The sequence below is a fragment of the Siphateles boraxobius genome, unplaced genomic scaffold, assembly GCF_051911475.1.
Source record: "Siphateles boraxobius isolate OS27281-9 unplaced genomic scaffold, OSU_SipBor_1 31, whole genome shotgun sequence".
Lineage (NCBI taxonomy): Eukaryota > Metazoa > Chordata > Actinopteri > Cypriniformes > Leuciscidae > Siphateles > Siphateles boraxobius.
This window is the reverse complement of record NW_027508931.1, coordinates 16,250,425-16,274,286: the sequence shown is the minus strand read 5'-3', so window position 1 is coordinate 16,274,286 and position 23,862 is coordinate 16,250,425. Positions and strand designations below refer to the sequence as shown.

Here is a 23,862-nt window from a genome sequence, read left to right as displayed (position 1 = left end):
TGCTTTGGTGTATTATAAACAATGGCGTCAATAAAACCAATCGGACCCAGAGAATGTTAGTGAAGATGATCGAGCAGAACCTGTTCAAGAACGGCTGTTAAACGACGTTTCGGAAAGGTTTGTTTTTTGTTGTTCTCTCATTACTTTTTAGATACGCTGTTATTTAATTGTACTAATTATTGTAGTATTACAAAAAATAAGCTTCATAAACAAGAATATCATATAATCGTTTTAACAAATTATACTACAGTCCTCAAAGGGATTTTTTGATGTAGCGTTACAAATTTATTAAATGTTTAATTTAGGTTCAACAGTATTTTAACTGAGAAAGTTCACATAACCGTTTACCATCTTGAGGCATAGATGATGACATTTTTGTTACTTCTAATGTTATCAGGTCTGAGGAATCTCAGGAAACGGGCTGACTTCTGTCTTTTATTTACATGCTTTGTTTCAGAGGCTCTGAGTTACACTGTCATACTAATGTTATCAGGTCTGAGGAATCTCAGGGAACGAGCTGACTTCTGTCTTTTATTTACATGCTTTGTTTCAGAGGCTCTGAGTTACAGTCATGCTGATGTTTCAGAGTGTCTCCACCTCTATGTAAATCCCTCCCCCTTGAAAGATATAAACACTGTTTTTGAGCTATTGAGTTTAGACTTGGATGACTACAGCATTGCAACAGCAAACTCCTCAATAAAGAGTAACTTCTGCTTTGAAAGATATCCCAACGTCTCCTGGTCTCTGAAGAAAAAGTTTCCAACAGTTTTGGCGCCGTGACCCGGATAGAGCTACTCACATGAATCCAGATTGAAACTTCAAGCTCAATAAAGATCTGACTGAGTTTCCAGACTGAATCTTTCAGTACAACCAAGAGTTGATGAGTGTTACTCTATCCAAAAGAACCATTGAGACCAGTACAAATGTGTTATCCTCTGTGCCGTCAGAGAAGAGTTAGAGTTTGGTTAACTAAGTTATCCTCTAAAGTTTTCTTTTAAAGATGAAAGGTATCCTCTGTTTAGGCAGGGAAGATTAGCATTACATGTTAATATTCGTTTATCCTCTGTGTTGTCAGAGAAGATTCATCCTCTGTTTAACCAGGGAAGGTTAACAACAGCTACAGTGTGTTAACAGTAGTTTTATCCTCTGTATAGTCAGGGAAGTGTTTTATCCTCTGTCTAACCAGAGAAAGGTTGTTTAATGGAATAGTTATCCTCTACATGTCATGATTCTGCCTTAGTGTTCTTGATTTTCCCTGGTCGTGAGGCAGGATCATGACAGAATCATGTTTTGTGTACAAGCGCATGGTCTGTTATTTGGGCCATGTGCTTGTGTTGTCTTGTTATGTAACTCCTCCCCCTTGTTACCCTCGTCTTGTCATTATTGTCTAGTCAGTTTCACCTGTCCTCGTCATTAGTGTTCCCTATATAATCCCCTTGTGTTTGCTGTCCTGTGTCGGTTCATTGTTTGACGTTGTTTGATACTTTGATTCCTATCTGTGTGTTAACTTACCTGTGAGTACCATGTGAGAGTTTTGTCTAGTGTATTACTGTCAGTGTTGGGGAGTAACGGAATACATGTACCGGCGTTACGTATTCAGAATACAAATTATGAGTGACTGTACTCCGTTACAGTTACAATTTAAATAGTTGGTATTTAGAATACAGTTACATTGTTGAAATCAATGGATTACATGACGATACTTTTCTGTTTCATGAGTTTATTCACTCTCTAAAGAAATTAAGGCAACTCCATGCATTTCCCAGAAGCCCCAATATGAAAACAAAAAAATGCGCGGTTTGCGTGATCAGTCACAATGGAGTCGGAAGAGGAGCAGCGGGAGCTAGATGTATGGAGCCGGAACAACAGAGCCAGGGCAAGAATGCGTTTCTATCTTGGAAATTCAAACAGCATTTCACATTAAAGAAAGAGAAGGGAGAACAAATATAACTGTGCAGTGCAACCTCTGCTTGCAAGCAACCATCCTCCTTTCAGCGTCCAAAGACTCCACCTCCAACCTGAAGAAGCATCTTAAAGTTTTTTTTTTTTTTTTATTAGCCAGGGGTAGTCGTCTGCTGTAGTTTTACTGGTCAACTTGCTATTTTATAGTTGTATCAGGTAGGCTACTAGCTACAGGGCTGTAACAATATGCGATATGAAACCGAAATCGCGACACTCAGATCCACGAACCTGTATCGCATGCGAGAAGTCAAAATTGCGACACACCCCTTCCAACTCCCAGAGTTATCCTTCCCGTCCAGATCCAATGCTACCACATCTTTAAATTACTATTAGTATTATTTGAAGTTAAGATTATAAAATACGTATACATACACCACAAAACTAGTTGCGGAATAATTATTTAAAATTTAGCAATTGCGTTATGGACATGCATTTTCTGAGAATGTAGGCTATATTTCAAGTTTTGACTGCAAATGTCATTTAATACCAATATATCTAAACGTCTGTTTGTATATCCATACTCCCTTAATAAAGGAGTCCAGACATTAGAAAAATATCTGTCTACACATGCGTTTTATATTTAATATGAGGGAAATAAACATGCGTGACACAAAAAATATTTAACTTTTAGGCCAAATATTTTTTAGTACTTCTGTGAATTAGGCTACACGGCGCAAACCAAAAGTAATACCCACCGGATGAAGAAGGGTTGGCTCTCCACAGAACATAAAATATTCATTTTATTTTATTTTTCTTGTTCGCATTTATGAGGAAAAAACAATGTTACGGACGTGACCATTCTGAAAGCGGCACTAAAAGACTGCTTTAAAACTTTCACAGAGACATCAAACAGATGCACAAAGCCTTTCTTTAAAGTGGAATTCGATTTGTATTAATTGTATCTTAATTTTAATCAATGTTTCATCAACCAAATTGGCTGGAATTAATAAATAAGTAGTAAATATAGCAGACAATAGATATCACGGCATGGAGGCGCTGGTGCGTGAACTGGGGCTCATCTCATAAATGAACCGAAACTTAGCGTGTAAGGTAGGCTAGCCTACTTGTCTCACAGACATGTCTACTTTTAAACAGAACAATTCAAAACGAAAGAAAACAGACTGTTCTCTGTTTATGTAATCCGTATGAAATTTGCATTTCTCTCCGGCGCGTTCACTAGAGTGCTGCGAAGATTGCGAGTCATCGTCAACTTCATCTTTGCAGCCGACGCTAACATATTCAGTCATTACTTTTGCCGGTTCTTTGTGACAGCTTTTAGGTGCTTTATTGGCAGCGCCACATTTACATGTTACATGAACGCATCACCACCTCATCACCGCACCGGTGACCGCAACATACACTTATAGTCTTTGTTCTTCTATAGCAAATTATAATATATTGCACTTTCAGGAAGACATGGGCCTAACACATTCAGCCAGTTGGAACAGAAAAAAACACCAGAATAGGTCTGTTTAGTAAGCAGGATTTGATGGCCGCATTCCTACACTTTTAAATGCAATTCAATGTGGAAGTAATCCAAGTATTCAGAATACGTTACTCAGATTGAGTAACGTAACGGAATACGTTACAAATTACATTTTTGGGCATGTATTCTGTATTCTGTAACGAAATACGTTTTGAAAGTATCCTTCCCAACACTGATTACTGTACCTGTTTCTGTTGTAAGTTTATAGTCTAGTTTGTCAAGTCTTAGTCTAGTTTAGTCATTCCTGTTCCAGTCCCGTTTTGCCCCCTCGTGGGTTTTGTTTTCCCTGTTTTTGTCTATTATTAAACGTTGTGTCACCGCATCTTGTCTGCGCCTGGGTTCATCCGCCACCCACATAACACTACATTGGTAGAGAAGGTTTATCCTCTGTAAAGTTAGGGAAGATTTATGCTCTACTTTACCAGGAAAGGTGATATATCCTCTGTGTAGTCATAGAAGATTAAACCTCTGTTCAACCAGGGACGTTTAACAACAGTTAACAGTTTAATGTGTTCACAGTAGTTTGTCCTCTACTTTGCTTGAGAAGAAGGTTAATCCTCTGTTTAATCAGGAAAGTTTAACAACTGTTAAAAGTGTATTAGCAAATTGGTTCTCCTCTGAGTGCCAGGGAAGGTTGAATATATTATGATAAATATTCATAACTAGTTATTCTTTGCTTTGTCAGAGAAGTTATTGGTTTATCCTCTGTAATGTCAGGGAAGTACAGTGTCAGGAAAACATCATAAAATGGTTAGAAGGAATGCTAGGCTGGTTCCAACTACTGAGAAAGGTGGACTAGCTACCACTTCATGGACAGACAGTGAGTTCAAGTCATTGTTAGGGGAGCAGATGAACTCCATAGTGACTGAGTCAGTCAGATTGGATTTGACAAAGACATTTGGTGTTCACCCAGAAAAAGTATGGTCTATTGAAGAATGCAAGAAGGTGTTAGGTGCATGTATCAGAAAGTTAAATATAAAAGGCATCATCTGCTGCCACAGAGAATTTAGCTTATCCATTGCACAAGAACAAGCTAGGTGTATTGCTAAGTTAAAAGAACCGAACAAACAATTGCTCACTCGAGATTCCTGTCTCACGAAAAAGGTGGGCCATAACAAGGCCTCAACCAAATGTGACTCAGAAGACCAACAGTCAGATGAGATCTATCCTGCCTTACAAGCTTTCTTTGAAACAGATGTAGCCATTCAAACAGTAACTGATGAGCCTAGATTCAGTTAAGATATGTGGCGCTAGGAGAAGATCTCAGGGAATTGAGGGAACTGAAAGTGTTCCTCCCAAGTCTTCTGTTGTCCAAATCAAAACTGTTGCCAGAGCACTAAGACCTAAAGATATAAAGAGAGTATCCCAGAGCTTACCCTCAGTATGCACACATTTTTCTGAATTTAGAAAAGCATTGATCAGTAAAATGCGTTCCTACGACATGTCGTTGGCTGAAGTCATACAGCTGATGTCACAAATTCTAACTGAATCTGAATTCAACAGTTTTGAGTCTGCTGTTACTTCTGAACTACAACATGCCAGAAAAGACGAATGGAGAGAGGGAGTTCTGAAAGCGTTAAAGAACATTGTTGGACCAAACATGGACTGGTCAAAGATCACTAGTTATGTGCAGAAGAAGGATGAGAATGTTAGTCAGTGCACTGAAAGATTTTGTCAGTCAGCTGCAGCATACAGTGGGATAGCTGACACTTCAGAGAAGGTGCTAGAAGATAATGGCCCCCTAGTTCGCACATGGTCTGATGGTCTTTTGTCAGAACATAGAAAGGCATTGCCTTTCTTAGACTTCACATGGTCCACTAGAACCCTGCAAAACAACTTGGAGAGTTTAGCTACTTGGGAAAGAGACTCTGATGTCAAGGCAAGAGTAAAAATTGCAGCAGCATCCTTTAAGGTCAACACAGAGAATCAACAGAAACGTAAATGTCCTAAGAGAAAGGGCAGTTGTTATTATTGTGGTAAACATGGACATTGTCCTAAGAGAGAGGGCAGTTGTTATTATTGTGGTAAACATGGACATTGGGGAAAAGAGTGTAGGAAAAACAAAAATAACTTTAGACAAGTTAACAATGTTACTCAAATTCTACTCAGTCTGCTTGCAACTCTGAAGCAGCCCCTCCCCTCGTCATTAAACTCGTGGGGCAGCTTGTTGATGTGTTAACCATTTGGGCTGTGAGTGCTTAATTTCCCCAGTAACTTACAACAAAGATTAAAGACTTATTTTTGTTTAATAGAAGCCTTCCTTTGGGGGACACTGGTTAAGTAGACTCACAGCCTTAAATGTTATTCTACAGCACAGGCCCTTCATCAGTAATGGTGTTAGGTCATACTGTAAACGTAAAATGCCCTCATGCAGTGTCCACACTTATGAATCAAGCAAAATAAACTTCTGTCATCTCCTCCCGTTGGGGAAATTGGTTAACTACTCTCACAGCCCTGAACATTGTTTTACAGCGTGCACCAGTCACAATCCTCATGTATGATGTCTGCAATGACTGAATTTGTGTTAGAGGATGAAGGAGAAATGACTCACGATTGTGTTACGCTTACATACACACCTATGAGTGAAGTAAAAGAAACTCCCATAGAGAATTCAGAATTTAAGTTGTTTGTTGACGGTTCAACTCAAGTAATTGAAAATAATTTAGAAACAAGCCATTAGAGCCTATGTGGCATGGACCACATTGAGTGATGTTGATTACAGCAACTGCAGTATTGTGTCAAGGAAGGAAAACCCTGGATTCATGTGTCACACTGTAAAGTTGCTCCCCCACCAACAGGGATAGGATAGGACATGGAACAAGTGAGGAGCCCAGGGAAGAACCGAATGCAACAGGCTTCGAGGCCAACCCTGTGGTGAAGACTCCCTCATAGGCTTTCCCCATCCACTAGTCCATCCTTACCTCACTGTTCCTAGGTGTCAAAGGAATTAAGAAATAGGGAAAGAGGGAACAACAATAGCAGACTCTGAAAAGTTTACAACCCTAGTGTTTGAACAAATACTGCTCTACTGTCTAGCAGACTCGGAAAAGTTTACAACCCTAGTGTTTGAACAAATACTGCTCTACTGTCTTTGGTTTTCTTTCTTCCTCTGTGCAGATACCTCTTGATGGCGGTCCCGAGACCCATACGCACCGACCTCCTCACCTGCGTATGAAGCCACAACCTCAAGAAAACGACTAGACCCACTGCTGAACCAAATATCACAAAAGAAAAAAAAGAAAAAACAAAATACACAACGCAGACTCACATACGAAACCTTCAGTCATTCATCAACATGATCAAGATTGTCGTACCAGTAACATGACGGACACTCTCGCTTCGCACAAGATAATGATCTTACAGAACAGATTGGCCTTAGATTACATTCTAGCAACGCAAGGAGGAGCCTGCACCATCATCAGCCCTGAGTGCTACACCGGTTTGATGGATCCAACAGAGAACTTGAACAAAATCCAACAAGACATTCTTGGTCTTTCAGCAAAATTACACCAGATGACTGAAGATAATTCTTCATGGTTCGGAAACTTGTTAGGTAAACCGTGGATATGGATAAAGAAAATAGCAATTCTGCTGTTGTTTCTCCTACTGGCGTACTATCTATGCGTCCACAGTATCAAGTGTTTCATTCAACAAATGACTCACACCCTCACGAAGAAATTACAGTTCCAAACAGAAAAGACTATTACCCTTAAGAACTTCACGGATCCTAATTGCATGTTTGTTTCTGTGACAGCATGCAATTACAGAAAATCAACACAGAGCATGTGCTATGTGCCTGTAACGATCACAAGTTACAAGAATGAACTTTTAAGTGTCTAAATTTGTATTTTGTGAGAGTTATTAGAACTCTCAAATGGGGAAATGTAGTGTTACAAATTTATTAAATGTTTAATTTAGGTTCAACAGTATTTTAACTGAGAAAGTTCACACAAGTGTTTACCATCTTGAAGCATAGATGATGACATTTTTGTTACTTCTAATGTTATCAGGTCTGAGGAATCTCCGGGAACAGGCTGACTTCTGTCTTTTATTTACCTGCTTAGCATTCAGAGGCTCTGAGTTACACTGTCATACTAATGTTAATAAGGTCTGAGGAATCTCCGGGAACGGGCTGACTTCTGTCTTTTATTTACCTGCTTTGCATTCAGAGGCTCTGAGTTACACTGTCATACTAATGTTATCAGGTCTGAGGAATCTCAGGGAACGAGCTGACTTCTGTCTTTTATTTACATGCTTTGTTTCAGAGGCTCTGAGTTACACTGTCATGCTGATGTTTCAGAGTGTCTCCACCTCTATGTAAATCCCTCCCCATTGAAAGATATAAACACTGTGTTTGAGCTATTGAGTTTAGACTTGGATGACTACAGCATTGCAACTTCTGCTTTGAAAGATATCCCAACGTCTCCGTATTTTTGTATTTTTAGAACGATTGTAGTCAAATATTTGTCGCCAGAGCTATTAACCTAAAACGAACACTAAACATTGGCTTTAATACAGTAGCCAAATCAAACACAGAACTAAGTTTTAGCATGCCTGTAGATAAACAAGCATGTAGATAAACAATACATAAAAAGCTCTAATCAAAGAATAATTTACACTAATTCCAAGTTCGCTGTTGAGATTTAAAAAAAGTTTGTAATGTTAGGTGTTTGTCGAATAACGTTAAGTATGAATGAGCTTTTAACAAACTGGTTTGTTTACCTTGCAAAAACGTACAATTAATAATACGAACTATTGCAGGAAAACACATAGACGAAAAATAAATCATATTTACAGGTTGTGGCCCATAAACAACAGCTTCTGTTATTAAAGTTGGAACTGCTCCATCTTTCAGGACAAGCCGCTGTGCGAATTCTGCATTGAACTCGCGAAGATTGTGGAAGCATTCCTCCGTAAAATGTGCAGCACGGATAGCGAGATTTGGGTAATAATTATGAGGGACCGAGTTAAAAATAAATTTTAACCATTGATCTCCAACTCCCCCGACCCTAGGAAGGCTGAACAAAGTGGACCTGCAATCCGGATGAAAATAACAGTGTTTCGACGGCATTGCGGCAACACTCCAGCCTACTAACGTTATATCACAACAACTTTTCTCCAAAGAAATATAAAATGGCCTCTCCCCCCCTTATTTAGTATTCTCAGAGGAGGGGTTTAGGGGTTAGTGATGTCAGCAACCCTGGAGGAATGTTGTGTAGTCCCTACCGGCCGTTTGCTGTAGTCCTTAGACATTGATTTCTTTAAAAGCAAATAGCCCCGTTTGCTTTGAACTTTGAGCGTTGTAACTTTGCATTACACACTAGCTAAAGTTAGAAAAGTGAAATCGTGTTTTACCACCCCTTTAAACAAAACTAGGTGGGACACTGTCAAACGCTGTCTAACGTTAGCTAGCTATAGGGTTGCCACCTTCCATGCATACTAACGTTAGTTGAAAGTTGTACAAGAGGTTGTATATGATGAACAAGCAGTTACTCTTCAGGTGCTTTGAGGCTAGCAATTGCAAAGGTAGAAACTAGCTCACTACTCACTAAATAAGGAGTGAAACTATCTAAATCAAAACATTCATTTGGCATTTGATTTAAAAATAGTATAAACCAGGTGAGTTTGCAAGTTTACCTAGCATGATGGCTAATTAACGATTAGCAAGCTAATAATATAATACACATTCATTCATGAATATGAGTGCTATTTTTTAATGTTTAATCTTCAGTGATGCTGAACTTGCTCAGCCAGCCACCCATCGAGTTGTGTGTGTCATCATCTTACCCAAACATTGGAGTGTCCGTGCTCAACTAAGGCAGAACAAAGGCATCTATCTAGGTGAACCGAACAATGGTGTAATGATTCAGTTCGACACCGAAGACAAGACGATGCTCACCCGACTGGCCAATAGGAACGTGGCCCCGCCCATAACACAATTTTCACAGCGAAAGCAAAATCCTAACACGAGAGCAAGAAATTGCATCGAGAGCTAAGAAAAGCGTTTTGAGAGAAACACTTTTTTTTTAGAGAAAATGTTTTCACACTGATAGCGAAAAATATATATTTGCGATTTTTTTTCAAAGTATTTTGAGAGATTTTTTTTCTCAGAAATAATTTAAAAAAATTCTAATTTATATTTTTCTATGTTCTATGAGAAAATACTTTCTAAACTTTTTTTAGTCTTAATTATTATTATTTTTTGCTATTGGTATGAAAACTTCCTTCTCAAATATTATTTTTTCTCTCATGAAATCATTTATTTTCTTGCATGTAATAAAGACACAATTCAGGCAGGGCATGAGAGTTTTTTAGGGAACCTGTTTAGTGGAACTGCTTGAACTAACTTTAACTAGTGCTTTCAAACCGAGTAATCATGATTAATCACATCTAGCATAGAATATTATATGTGTGTCTGTGTGTATATATATACATACAGTACAGTGGCGGCTCCTGCAAAATCTCTCAGGGGGGCAATGTTTGTATGATTGATAAGGATAAGGTCCACCCATGGAATGGATAAATTAACAGCTTATCTTAAATTTCAAAGTACAATGCTAGGAGTAAAAAAGACTGCTACCATCCTTTCCTAAACTGATTGTAAAAACAAAGTGAGATTTTCCAACACTCGAGTATTTAAATGGTCAGCAATAAATACCTCTTTAGACAGCCTCTGCTTGTCTTCTTCTCCCAAGGCCCTCCTAGATCTTGTTGTTCCTGTTGCTACTTGCTCCTGAAAAATCCTGATTACTACGACGGCTGAATTAATGACACGATAAAATTAACTGTGTTCGCCATGACGTTCAAGTTCAACTGGCCTCAACAACTCACGGGATGTCCCAACAGTCTCTCTCGCTCTCGTTCTCTTTTATTTTTTAATCACATTTGATAAAGATATTAAAGTAGGGTTTCATTTTTTCTTGTTGTTCAAATTCAAAATTGTTTTCAAATATTATTTGTCACTTTATTAAAAAACTTGTATGTTTTTTTCCCACCAATCGCTGCACAAGTTAAGGATACGTATGATGACGTAAGCACGTTAGTGCGAGCCCTCCCGGAACCCATAGAGAATGCATTGCAGTGCCTGCAGTTCGAAAAAAAACGTCTTTGAATGTAAGTCTATGGGAACACTCTGGGCGATTCTCAGCCAGAGTGAAATCGCCCAAAAAGAGGCGGTACTCCACAGAACGTGACATGACGCTGGTTGGACTATATCCAGAGGCACAGTGACTGCTAGCGTAACCTATTTTTTTACGGTCTATGAGCGTAACTCTGTGGTTGAATGAGATTGTGAATGTGATTGAAAAAGTCCCTTTCACACTTTGGTTGTGCGTCGCCCAATCGCCCTAATGAAGAAACCGCCCCTGATACAGTATCTCACAAAAGTGAGTACACCCATCACATTTCAGCAAACATTTTAGTATATCTTCTCAAGGGACAATACTATAGAAATGAAACTTGGATACATTTTAGAGATACAATATGTACATAATGTACTTGGATACATTAACTCAACATACAGCCATTATTGTAAAAATAGTTGGCAATAAAGTGAGTACACCCTAAGTGAACATGTCAAAACTGTGTTCAAAGCGTAATATTTTGTGTGAGAACCATTGTTATCTAGCACTGCCTTAATCCTCCTAGGCATGGAACTCACCAGAGCTGCACAGGTTGTTGCTGGGATCCTAGCCAGCAGCCATATCACTCTGTAGCCCAAGACTGGTTGCCCACTGAAGCTAAGCAGGGCTGAGCCTGGTTAGTTCCTGGATGGGAGATCTCCTTATAAAACCAGGTTGCTGCTGGAAGAGGTGTAAGTGAGGCCAGCAGGGGGTGCTCACCCTGTGGTCTGTGTGGGTCCTAACACCCCAGTATAGTGATGGGGACACTATACGGTCAAAAAGCACCGTCCTTCGGATGAGACGTTAAACCGAGGTCCTGACTCTCTGTGGTCATAAAAAATCCCAGGATGTCCTTCGATAAAGAGTAGGGGTGTAACCCCGGCATCCTGGCCAAATTTGCCCCTTGGCCTCTGTCCATCATGGCCTCCTAGTCATCCCCATATACTGATTGGCTTCATCACTGTCTCCTCTCAACCAGTAATATGGTGTGTGGTGGACGTTCTGGCGCAATATGGCTGCCGTCGCATCATCCAGGTGGATGCTGCACATTGGTGGTGGTTGAGGAGAGTCCCCCTTCTATGTAAAGCGCTTTGAGGTCCCAGAAAAAGCGCTATATAAATGTAACAAATTATTATTATTATTATCCTCTTCCTTTCCTCCATCATGACATCATGGAGCTGCTGGATGTTAGACACATGGCGCCTCCACCTTCCGCTTGAGGATCACCACAGGTGTTCAATAGGATTCCGGTCTGGAGACATACTGGGCCAATCCATCACCTTCAGATTTCTCAGCAAGGCAGTTGTCATCTTGGCGGTGTGTTTGGGGTCGTTATCAAGCCGTTCGGCCCAGTTTCTGCTTCAGCATGTCGCAGTACATATTGGAATCCATGTTTCCCTCATTCAAGCTCAGCTACCCAGTACCAGCAGCACTCATGCAGCCCCAGACCATGATGCTACCACCACCATGCTTGAATGTAGGCAACACACAATTTTCTTGGTACTCCTTACCAGATTGCCACACATTCTGGACACCATCTGAGCCACACAAGTGCATCTTAGTGTCATCAGGCCACAGGACATGATTCCAGTAATTCATGCTCTTGGACAGGTTGCTTTCAGCAAACTGTTTGCAAGCTTTCTTGTGAGCCAGCTTCATCTTTAAGTAGTTAATCTACTTGGGAGAACAAACTTAGTCGATCAGAATAAAATCAAACGTTTACAATTTATTGACCAGGTAATGAAGCAATAATTCAAAATCCAATTAATGCGAATAAAATCATCAGTTAATCATATCATAACAACAATTCAGAAATCGAGGAATTTGTAGAAAGTAGCCTATTACCTGGCAACGAAAATTACACACAGCGGTTGTGTGGGCAGTCAACCTACAGACTCGCTGAACCTTTTTGCCCATTTTTCCTTATAAACCCAGATAAATCAATTTGCTTACCAAATGGTGGTGTCTGTCATTATAATTAGATTTGGTCCCCTGGTGAGGGGCTCACAACTGTGGGATCAGAATGGAGGATCTGGGGGAGGGAATACCTTTGAAGGACATATCACTTCTCATATTTTGTAACTTCTTTTAGCTTTTCATTATGGTTGGGAGAATGAGACCATTTTACCAGGCGCACTGCGACACTTTAAATGATACCAAACATGCATAGTTACTTTTTTTGTGCACATTTAACATTTCATTGGTTTTCAGTGAGTTTCAGGTATGAAGGAGAAGGGGGAGATTGTCAAAGTGAGGTGTGAGTTGCACTGTGTGCTGCGTCTCGGATGCTGCTGTTACATCATTATGCAAGGGAGGGTTCAAATGTTAATTCTCAGGAGAGCCTTTTTGCTTCCACGAGGGGTGGCCCAGACGAACTGGCACCCGCCTTAAACGGTGTACTCACTTTTGTTGCCAGCTATTTTGGCAATAATGGCTGTATGTTGAGTTATTTTCAGAGGACAGTAAATATAGACTGCAACACAAGCAGCACATTGACTACTCTAAAATATATCCAAGTTTCATTTCTATAGTATTGTCCCTTGAGTAGATAGTACTAAAATGTTTGGTAAAATGTGATGGGTGTTCTCACTTTTGTTAGATACTGTATACACGTGTGTGTGTGTATGTGTTTATACAAACATATATATATATATATATATATATATATATATATATATATATGTATGTGTATACACATATACACACACTGTATATTCACACACTTTTATACTAGATGCGATTAATCGATTTGACAGCACTACTTTTATTGGTGTGAAGCTATCAGCAGTGATTGGCATGTCATTGACTGATGTGCTGACCAATGGGAGCAGGCTGAGGTGTGTCGACATGAGAAGTACCGCCCACAATGAAGAAATACAGCATGAACACGTAGAGGAAGAGTAGGACTGTGCAGGCATGAAGAGCTCGAGGGGAAATTCCTGAAAGTATCTGCTGAAAACACATGTGAGTATGTTACTTACTTTTCTTTTACTTACTAAAAAATTTACAAAAATGTATATTTAATTTGTTGAATTATGTAATGCTTATTGTACTTTCTTATGATTTATTTTGGTACAAAGATAAAACAATCAAAATGCCTCCTTTGTGGAATATGTTTTTTTCATCATTAATTCATTTTCATTAATCCTTCTTTACAAATTGACACAATGAATGCTAAAATACAACGATTCATCCTAAAAACACAGTAACATTAGACATTCTGCAATATAAAGCCGAAAACTGGTAAAAACTTGTATACTGTATATGGAGTTCAAAAGTCTGAGACCATTTTAATAAAATGACATTGAAGCAGATTCTCAAATCCTGCTGAAGAACATGACGATCAGCTTTTGGTTATGTCAGCTCCAGTAGTTATGACAGTAAAGCATTTGGTAATATACTGAAAAACTTTGTATTGTATTACACAAAATGTAAAGCAGACACATGATATATATATATATATATATATATATAGCATGTGTCTGCTTTACATTTTGTAAACACATATACTTTATAAACAGATTTTTAGATATATAAAAGGTTAGAGTGTGGGAAGTATGTTCAGGCTTTTTGTGAAATTAGCTGGTATTGAAACATCATATGGCTTCTGATGTTGAGAGGAAGTTCTCAGGAAATTCTCAGGAGGTTCTGAAGATACTTTGTGGCTTGATTTGCTTCACTGATCAATATGATGTGTTATTTTGTGGCATCAATAAGAGTGCTATCAGACTGTATGATTAGCAGAACAACCATTTTGTACTTCTTTAAACCCTCATTTGTGCATCCCTTAAATTGGTAAAAGCCATTTGAAATTACTTTGACGCTCTGTTAAGAAAAATTTTCCGGAAATATATGTAGTCTGCCATATGCATGACAGTATCAATATGGGTGTGTGCGGTTTGTGGACATTTACCACCTCTAAGAGGATGGCATGTGTGGTCTATGATCCTAGACAGATGTCATAATGATCACTTGTTCAATTTAAATATTGCAACATGATAGCAAGTTTTTTTAATTTATTTTTTAACAAAATCTATGATAAAAAGCAATACCAGGCTTTGGGAGCAAAATCAGAATCACTCTATCTATCTCATTGCACTTATACACATTCCCCCAAATTAGCAATACCAGAATGCAAAAAAAAAAAGAAGAAGAAAGATTTAAATGCTGTTTGGACATATGTGAGACTGGAGAAACTAGAAGAACTCTCTGAGAGAAATGAAAGCAAGCTAACATTTGAATTTCTCTCGTGTGCACCATTCGAGATGCAAGTCTCACCTAAGCAATCCTAATCTACATCTTTTACCTTGACGCCCCCATTCTGCCCCCACTCCCTCTCCCTCATGCTGAGATCACCTGAAATTCACCCAAGAATCTATATAGTTTAATGTGAATAATTATCATACAGGATCACACATGTTTGATATCATTTGAAATGTCTCAGTACGACTGGTACAAAGGTCTCATTCTCAAAGAAGTAAACCAGAAGGTAATAAGGTATTTAAGAGTTTAGAAACTATTCACATACATAGGAGGTGTGTCTTCCAGGCATATGGCCTCATGCTCTCAGAAGGTGCGAAATGGTAATGAATAGCAAATGGTTCCATGTAAATCAACTTCTGCCCCCAGTAAGTCTGGGACGGTGATTAATGTGAATTCCCACTGTGAACTCATCTTTACATTTGAAATGTGGTCTGTCTATATAATGAAATGCAACTAGAGCTCAGGGCGTTTTGAAACTCAAAATTAGCCCGTGATCCAGAGTGGATGCCGGCACTCCGCATCATGTATTTCCAAATGTCGGGTTTAACCTACATCTTTTACTCATTTGATGTTTGCATCTATTATCTTTGAACTGATTATGCAACTGGCACGATACATTTACCTGACATAATAAACTGTAAACATTTGATTTTATTCTAATCGACTCGGACATTAAGTAAAGAGTTTAAAAAGAATAGTCAAACATTCACACACACTTAATGATGTAGACATATCATTAAAACCTCTTTCATTTATGGAGTCAGATGAAATAAGTTAATACTTATGAGAAAATGTATTTCATTCAATCAAATTACTTTGCCACGCGGGAAGATGGAAACGTGCAGAGACCTTCACCCGCTGATCGGAAAACCTCCATTGGGCCGATCCAGCCGGGTTTTACACAAACATGATACTTTATTTGAAATTATATTATTTTCTATTTAATAATGAAAGCATTACAGTTTTTCTCAGTCACTTTGAAACACTTCTTGAATCATCCTTAACATTTGCAAACCATGCATTTCTCAAAACAATTTGTACAAACAGCACCACACGGTTGCAGACAGACGGATGAAGATTAGGATAAAGTTCAAATACATGGTCTATAAAGTAAATTTACTGTATAATGCAAGTTGACCACTGTAATATGAAGCATTACAATAAGTATACAGTGTTACAGTACAGTGCACATTGTTTGATTACATACCTGTTCTGTCTACAAACATTTGAATGATTGAGGACAAAGTCATTCTCCCAGCATTCAGCTGTACCTTTCGACAATCCTCAGCCGTAAGGTCATAATTGAGAACATGGTCATTGGCCTCTTCTACCACTTCGTCTGTTTTGTCTCCCTACTCTTCCACCACGCGTCCTCAATCCCCTTCTTCTTATCGTCCGTTGACCCTGTTTGTTTCCTTGTTGTTCTTATACGGGTGACAATCACACCGCCGTGCCGTTAGACCTTCAGCCCGTGGTCAGACCCCTTTTTTCTGCGTGCAGCAGTGCCCTTGGAACAGATGTCCAGGCACGCTGTGGTGTTCACAGATGCCTCTGTCACCGGCTGGGGTGCCATGTACAATGGGCATGCAGTGTCAGGGGTGTAGATGGGCCCCCAACTGCATTGGCACATCAACTGCCTCGAGTTGCTGGCAGTACGTCTCGCTCTGAGCCGCTTAAAGAGGCCGCTACAGGGCAGGGATGTACTGGTCCGTTCGGACAACACTGCGACCGTTGTGTACATCAAACGGCAAGGTGGTCTACGCTCCCATTGCATGTTCCAGAGCAGCTGCTGCAAATGATTGCATGCCAATGTTCATTGGCTCGTTTAGTTACACTCAAAGTAGATTGGCTCTCTGGCGACATTCCTAAAAAGCCCTATTCACACGGGATAAGTATCACCCGGTGACCTCTAGTCATTTGTAATAATTGCGGAGTTTGTCTGAGATCTTAATCCCGTGCGAATCGGCCATGTCTGTAATTTGTAAAGTAAAAATTCCCCCGCAAATTACCTACTATATTTCGCCGAACACCGAGGTCCTGTGATAATATTAGTCCCGTGCGAATCGGCATCTCTGTGATTTGGCCGGATCGTATATAATTTTTTCAAGGTTTTTGTTTCATGTGCGCCTTTTTATCCATCTTTCGCGAAGAATGGAGACTGTGTTGGATTATTTTGATAGTATTTTGGGTCAAATCGCTATACACAACTACACAATTTGCAGAAAGTGAAAGCTGAAAATCATCAGAAGAGCAAAAACAAAAAGAATTAAAGCTGCAAGCAGCATTTAGCGGTGTTCAAGCAGTTAAGGCCTTTAAGGCCGTTAAGCACAAAAGCATCAAAAGACATTACGTTTTATGTAGCAAGCATTTAACCACTGACATCATAGATGGAATAGACCATGTTTTAGCATGATATACCATGATATACCACATTTCAGTTTGATTTTTCTTGATTTACCATGTTCCAGTATGATTTACCATGTTCCAGTATGATTTGCCATGTTCCAGTATGATTTACCATAGTTTACCATGATATACCAAGTTCTAGTATGATTGACCATGATTTACCCTGTTCTAACATGGTTTACCAGAATTGAACACATTCTAGTATGATTTAATATGATTCTAACATGGTTTACCATAGTTTACCATGATTTATCTTAGTTTACCTTGATTTACCATGTTATAGGATGATTTACCATGATATAGCACATTCTAGAATGATTTACCAGGATTCTAGCATGATTTACCATGTTTCTGGCGTTATTTACCATGATTTACCACGTTGATAGACATTATGTGAAGCATCAGAACAATTGAAGTGATAAACTCTGACAAAATATGATTGTGTTATAATAGTAATTGTTGTATAAGTGATTTATTATTGTCTATATATATGAATGCAAAAGCACATGTGAAAAGACTATTAATAAGTAGAGAGGGCAGTAGAAGACCACTTACTGACTCACTTTCATTTTGAACACACTTGATTTCACCAGTATTCTGCACTAAAACAAACCAGTTGTTAACTATATTATGCATGCTTACACACACACACACGGGATATGTTATTGTAGAAATCTCTTTTAATGGTATATAAGCATTTTGACAGTTATAGCGCCACCTATATATTCTAACGCTTGATTCCAAGTCAAACGGTCTAGGAGTTATGAGCAATTTAGTACTTTTGGTTGCTGTAGCGCCACCTATGGGCCAATCGGGGTCATACTCTGATAGGTTCTCCCCAAACTGAGGCCCTACCACCTGGCCAGGTTTCAAGTCTCTAGGCCTTACGGGTTGGGCTGCACGATGCGTTTTAGGTTTTTTTTTTTTTTCAAATAGCAATAACAATAGGTTTTCAGCACTTCGTGCTTGAACACCTAATAATAGGCGACCTTTTTGACAGTTATAGCGCCACCTATGGTCCGATCTCCATGAAACTCTGCATGCTTCTTCACCATGTCATGACACATGTGCTCGTCAGTTTTTGTGAAGTTCTGAGTTTTTATTTATGATTTATAGGCTTTTGAGTGTATTTTGACACGCCCCCTTTTCTAAACGACCCTGTTACAGTGAACCAAAGGGCAAAGTTCAACTTTTTTTTGATAATTATTGATCTAGAGAGTCCAGAGACTTGTCCTAGACGGGTCTGGTTCCGATCAGGCAAAAAACCAGGGACTAGTTCGCAAAAGTAGGATTTGGACAAAATCGGCCATAACAAATTTTTTGTTGCTCAAATCGAGAATCCGAGATATACATCTTGTCCGTCTTGAGCCAAGGAACACAGTGGTGCAATTCCAAGTCAAACGGTCTAGGAGTTATGAGCAATTTAGTACTTTTGGTTGCTGTAGCGCCACCTATGGGCCAATCGGGGTCATACTCTGATAGGTTCTCCCCAAACTGAGGCCCTACCACCTGGCCAGGTTTCAAGTCTCTAGGCCTTACGGTTTGGGCTGCACGATGCGTTTTAGGTTTTTTTTTTTTCAAATAGCAATTACAATAGGTTTTCAGCACTTCGTGCTTGAACACCTAATGATTAGATGGAGATGAATGACATGTAGGCTATAGCAGCATGCGGTAAGGAACTTTATTCTGTTTATGTCACAATATATCATACAGCTAGACCTATAACGAAAAGACATTTCCAAGCAACAGCCTACTGACGTCATATCCAGGAGATAAGTCAGTAAATTTGAGTAAAATCACAGGCTTCGGTTATCCCGTGCGAATACGCCACATGAAATTCAGATGTGGGGGTGTAATTTCTAAATCACACGAGGTCCCCAGATAGTACTAATCCCGTGCGAATAGGGCTTAAGTCGCTCTGATGTACGTCTGCGTTCCCTCCTTCAGGGAACGAGGGTTACCATACGTAACAGAGACTTTGTGATCTGAGAAATGTAAAAAGCAACTGAGAAAAACTGTAAGTAAATACAAAAACTACTACAATGATGTAGCCTATATTTAAATATATATAATTTCTTTTTAATGAAAATAATGCCACAAAAATCATAATGGTCCTACAAACAACCTTTTTTCCTTTTTATGCAAAATATTGTTTTTACTTTTGTTTTTGAGATGAAATATGAATATGAAATGTGGTCTTGACCGTTTATATGACATTCATAGATTACATCCCTGATATATTTTCCAACCCAATTCATTACGACGACCACTACTGAAAAAATGCTTTCATTGTGTGGAAGCTTTGCCATTATTTTCTCTTTCCATCATAAAACAGGGTCATTTTTATGCTAACATTGCTTTGTTGACATACAGGAGGTGCTTAAAAGCATTTTTGTCTCTGTTTTTATATATAATATTAATATGTAAATTTAAGCTTCCTATTAGATATGATTTCCCTTTGTTTCATTTTCTTATTTTTTGACAGATCTGGATCAGAATGGCAACGCGTAATGATACTGTGCCAACCAATGATAGTTACGTGTATCGTTGTACTTTAAAAGAAGAATTCAAGTACATTCTTCTCCCGGTGAGTTACAGTCTGGTGTTTGTGGTCGGCCTGGGCTTGAACATCACCGCCATGTACGTCATCCTGTTTCGAACCAAACCCTGGAAGCCCAGCACCATCTACATGATCAACCTCAACGTCTGTGACACTCTTTACACCCTCACCCTTCCGTTTCTGATCTACTATTATGCTGATGAGAATGACTGGCCGTTTGGCGAGCCGATGTGTAAGCTGATTCGCTTTCTCTTCTACACGAACCTCTACGGTAGCATCCTCTTCCTCAGCTGCATCAGCTTGCACCGATTTTTCGGCGTTTGCCATCCGGTTCGCTCTTTGTCCTGGATAAGCGGCCGTCGGGCTCGTTTGGTTTCTGTGGGAATATGGGCGATCGTACTCATCTTCCAGGCCCCGATCCTTTATTTCTCCAGGACGAGACTTAATGGTAACTTTCTGATCTGTCACGACACCACCAGCAAGGAGCTCTTCAATGACTTTCTGGTCTACAGCTCAGTGGTGATGTTTCTGCTCTTTGTTCTACCATTTGGGGTGGTGCTGGTCTGCAACGGGCTGATGGTGAGAAAACTTCAGGAACCCAGTGTTGGCGAAGGACCAATGTCACAACGCTCCAAGCAGAAGTCGGTGAAGATGATCATTATTGTGCTTCTGGCTTTCATGTTGTGCTTCCTACCCTTCCATCTGAATCGCAGTATATACTACACCTTCCGCTACCTGGACATAGAGAAATGCGACATGCTTCGGCTCGCCAACAATGCCTACAAAGCCACGCGACCTCTGGTCAGTATCAACAGCTGCATCGACCCCATTCTCTACTTCATGGCAGGGCAGAGATTCAAAAAATCCATCAAGAAATTAAGCATGAAGTCTGATAAATCCCTCTCAACCTTACAGTGAAGATGAAGATATTGGGGGAAAAAAGCTTGATTAAAAAAAAAGATTTCAAAAGGGATTCTTAGCGATTTTTGGTTCCTCAAAGAACCTTTCAGTGAAGAATTCTTAAAAGAACCATTTTTTCCTCAGTGTAAGGAACATTTTTCCACTATAAAAAAATAATCTTTTGTGCATGGATGTTAAAGTTTTAAATGGAACCATATAAAGCATTAAGAGCGCATACTCCTTCATTTATGGTGTGGAGACAAAGTCATGGTGGTGAACTTGGTTCGACATGTGGAAGTGTGAATTACATGATTTTCAGTTTGTTCCTTACACAAATCTACTGGTTTGCATGAGAAGACTTGCATATTAATTGCAACTTGTGCAATATTCCATGCATTGCTGCATGCGATCAGAGACTGTATCATGTGTCAATGGAATAATTATATCAATCTTAGAGAAGGCATGTTTGATTTTAAGCTGTATTTATTTTTTTGTCTTATTGCACTTAAATGTAATGTAAAAGTGAAAAAATGACAGGATTTTTTTTGTTAATTGATTAAGATATATTGTTTATGTTACTGTGACAATTTCCTGGTAGCCTAATCATCAGGATATTTTATGAAACGATTTACATCATCTATACTAAAGCATGGGATTGTGAGATTATAAAAGAATGTACTAAAATTAATATAATGAAGATGTTAGTTTATTCTATTTTCTGCATTGAAGTGTGAATTAATTTTTATTTTATTTTAAGTGAATCAATACAGTAATTAATTATTTTACTCAGCAAGGATGTGTTAAATTGATCAAAAATGACAGTAAAGACTTTTACATATTTTTTTTTAACTTTTGACATTTCTAATCATCTCAAAATCTTTTCTACTTTCAAACATGTGAAACAGTATCTACAAAATAATATTTCACAATATTACTGTTTTTACTATATTTTTTTGGTGGGGAAAAATTCAAACTTCATGCTGGTGAGCATAGAATCAAAAACATAAAAAAACCCTTTTGAATAGTATATATATTACCATAAAAATTATTGCACATATACAATATGTTAAAAATTTCCAGATCTCAAATACTGCAGTAAAGTTATTTATTTGAAGAGTATAAATATAAAGAGAAAACAACATTATTATTTGAATGATAATAAATAAAAGCAACAACAATACGGAGTATTGTAGCCTACAACGTTTTCCCATTACCTTGTCATTCTACTTCATCTTTGCAAACAGCAATCTATGTCTAGCTCTGACTATGCGGTATTCAAGAAATGATTGCAAACATATTTATATTGTATAAAAATTCACTTTATATAAAATGTGCATGTAAATGTTAGTAAAAGAACTGTGATGCTATACCCTTGAGTAGCCTTGCCTGTCACTGCCTCAACTGAATTACAACGGGAAAATTAATAAATACAAGCTGTGGAAACAGGAAAATCAGCTTTGAATGCAACAACTCTTGTAGCGTCTTGTTTCTCTACAACTGTGTGACGAACACACGCTATCCTACATCCTGTAAGAGGAGGATCTTGACATCCAGTTATTGTAATAACTATAAAAAATACATAGGCCTAATATGTAGGCTACATGGGGGAAGTCCTACCATAATCAACATTTGTAAATGAGTAGTTTCATATTTCTCTCTCATTTTTTATTTGATGCAGGCATCATTAGATCGTATATCCTATTTGTCCCTCAGTCTTGTCGTAGCCTACCTTTGTTTTTGTTTTTTCAAATATATATTTTTGTGCTTTAAATTAAACTTTGTCATGTTATTCACTTTGTGTTGGCTTAATTGGTTTATAACGCTTTAAAGAATATATTTTTTTAAATCCCTATGGACATTTTTTTTATGGAAAAAATACTTCTGGAACCAGCGCACCACTGAAAAAGTGAGCGGCCACGGTTGAACAGGCTATTACTCCCGAGAAATTCAGGTAATAACAACCCCATTTATTGCGTACGGAACCAAACAGAACAACTAGTTGTCAATGCCATATTTTGAAAGCACATTGATTAGAGATGTGTCAGATCAGCAGGCCCTTGACTCATTCGTTATGCCAGATCTTGCTAGAAAAACAGTGAACGAGAACAAGCCTATAATGCACACTGAAACCAGGACCAAACACTTCCCACTTTAAAACGTCATAAACTTGATCGCTTATGAGTCAAACAACAATCCCAACAACGCTTATGATAGGATCATTCAAGTAGACTTCCAAGCATAAACAAAACACACCTCCTTTGTTGAGGGTTATTTGGTTAAAATAACAGAACAGCACGACTGTAATATTAATTTGGTCAAAATACAGATAGCACACATACATCTCCAAGATGTCATTTAAAGGGCGCTTTATTTGGAAAACATCTGATAAACATCTTTTAAAAAGCAGTTTTACATACGTTCTAAAGAATAAACATCTTAAAGACATTTTCTAAATGTCTTTATTACATCCCAGACAGCAACATATGTCGTCCCAGATCCGGCCCACATTTGGTGGCCCAGATGTGGGCCGGATCTGACAGGAAACTGTACTCCAGAACACTGACGTCAGAACATATAGTCACCACAGTGTCCATCTGTACAATTTCCAGATTGAGTCGTGTTCCGTACACACAGAAAGAGAATTTAGGGGACTCACGCCTGTATTTAAAATGGGGTTGTCTCTCCTGAAACTGGTGTACAGTGTGTGTGGCATAATGTCCAACACGTTTGATAAAGCGAGTAATCTGACATGCAAAAGGTTAAGCACTAATACTGTCTTTAACTGTTATATATCAAAGAACCAGACAGCTAGTCTGAGCTGAGGCACTACAAATGTTCTTAATGATAATAATTTTAAAAGGAGCAATAAATCTATTTTTAGCTTAGCTTAGAGATTTTCTCAGCTGTCTGTCTTCAGATTTATGTGGTATATTGTAAGATATATTGTATTGCTTCATTTTGCTGTTCTTTCCTTTCTTGTTTAAGAGAAAAGCTTTTTAAAAGCTGTTCAATCAAGCTGATGAGCTGAAGGTTTCTGGTTACCCACTGTTTCTGCCCTGTGTCCTGTGGATTACAGAATTTAAAGACTTTCCTTGCATACTTTGCATTCGTGCACTCTATATCACCCACCCGTGACATACAGGTTTATATTTAATTTGAACTCT

At 38.6% G+C, this 23,862-nt stretch overlaps 1 protein-coding gene and 1 long non-coding RNA gene across 4 annotated transcripts in view; both read left to right on the top strand.

The window, feature by feature from the left end:
• LOC143696964 (uncharacterized) overlaps positions 1-23,862 on the top strand; it is a 466,435-nt gene that overhangs the window by 5,441 nt on the left and 437,132 nt on the right. The gene's annotated exons all lie outside the window — the stretch shown is intronic.
• LOC143696956 (P2Y purinoceptor 2-like) lies at positions 13,406-23,812 on the top strand. Of its 3 annotated transcripts, none has more exons than XR_013186097.1 (2): positions 13,406-13,533; positions 23,684-23,812. XR_013186097.1 is itself a non-coding variant. In XM_077193891.1 (2 exons), the coding sequence occupies exon 2, from the start codon at positions 19,736-19,738 to the stop codon at positions 20,714-20,716; it is 981 nt and encodes a 326-aa protein (XP_077050006.1). In that variant the 5' UTR covers positions 13,453-13,533; positions 19,724-19,735; the 3' UTR covers positions 20,717-22,165. The 3 variants fall into 3 exon arrangements, 2 of the variants coding, with proteins under 2 accessions (XP_077050006.1, XP_077050007.1); XM_077193891.1 differs by lacking the exon at positions 23,684-23,812 and adding an exon at positions 19,724-22,165 and having other exon boundaries at positions 13,453-13,533; XM_077193892.1 differs by lacking the exon at positions 23,684-23,812 and adding an exon at positions 19,724-22,165 and having other exon boundaries at positions 13,459-13,537.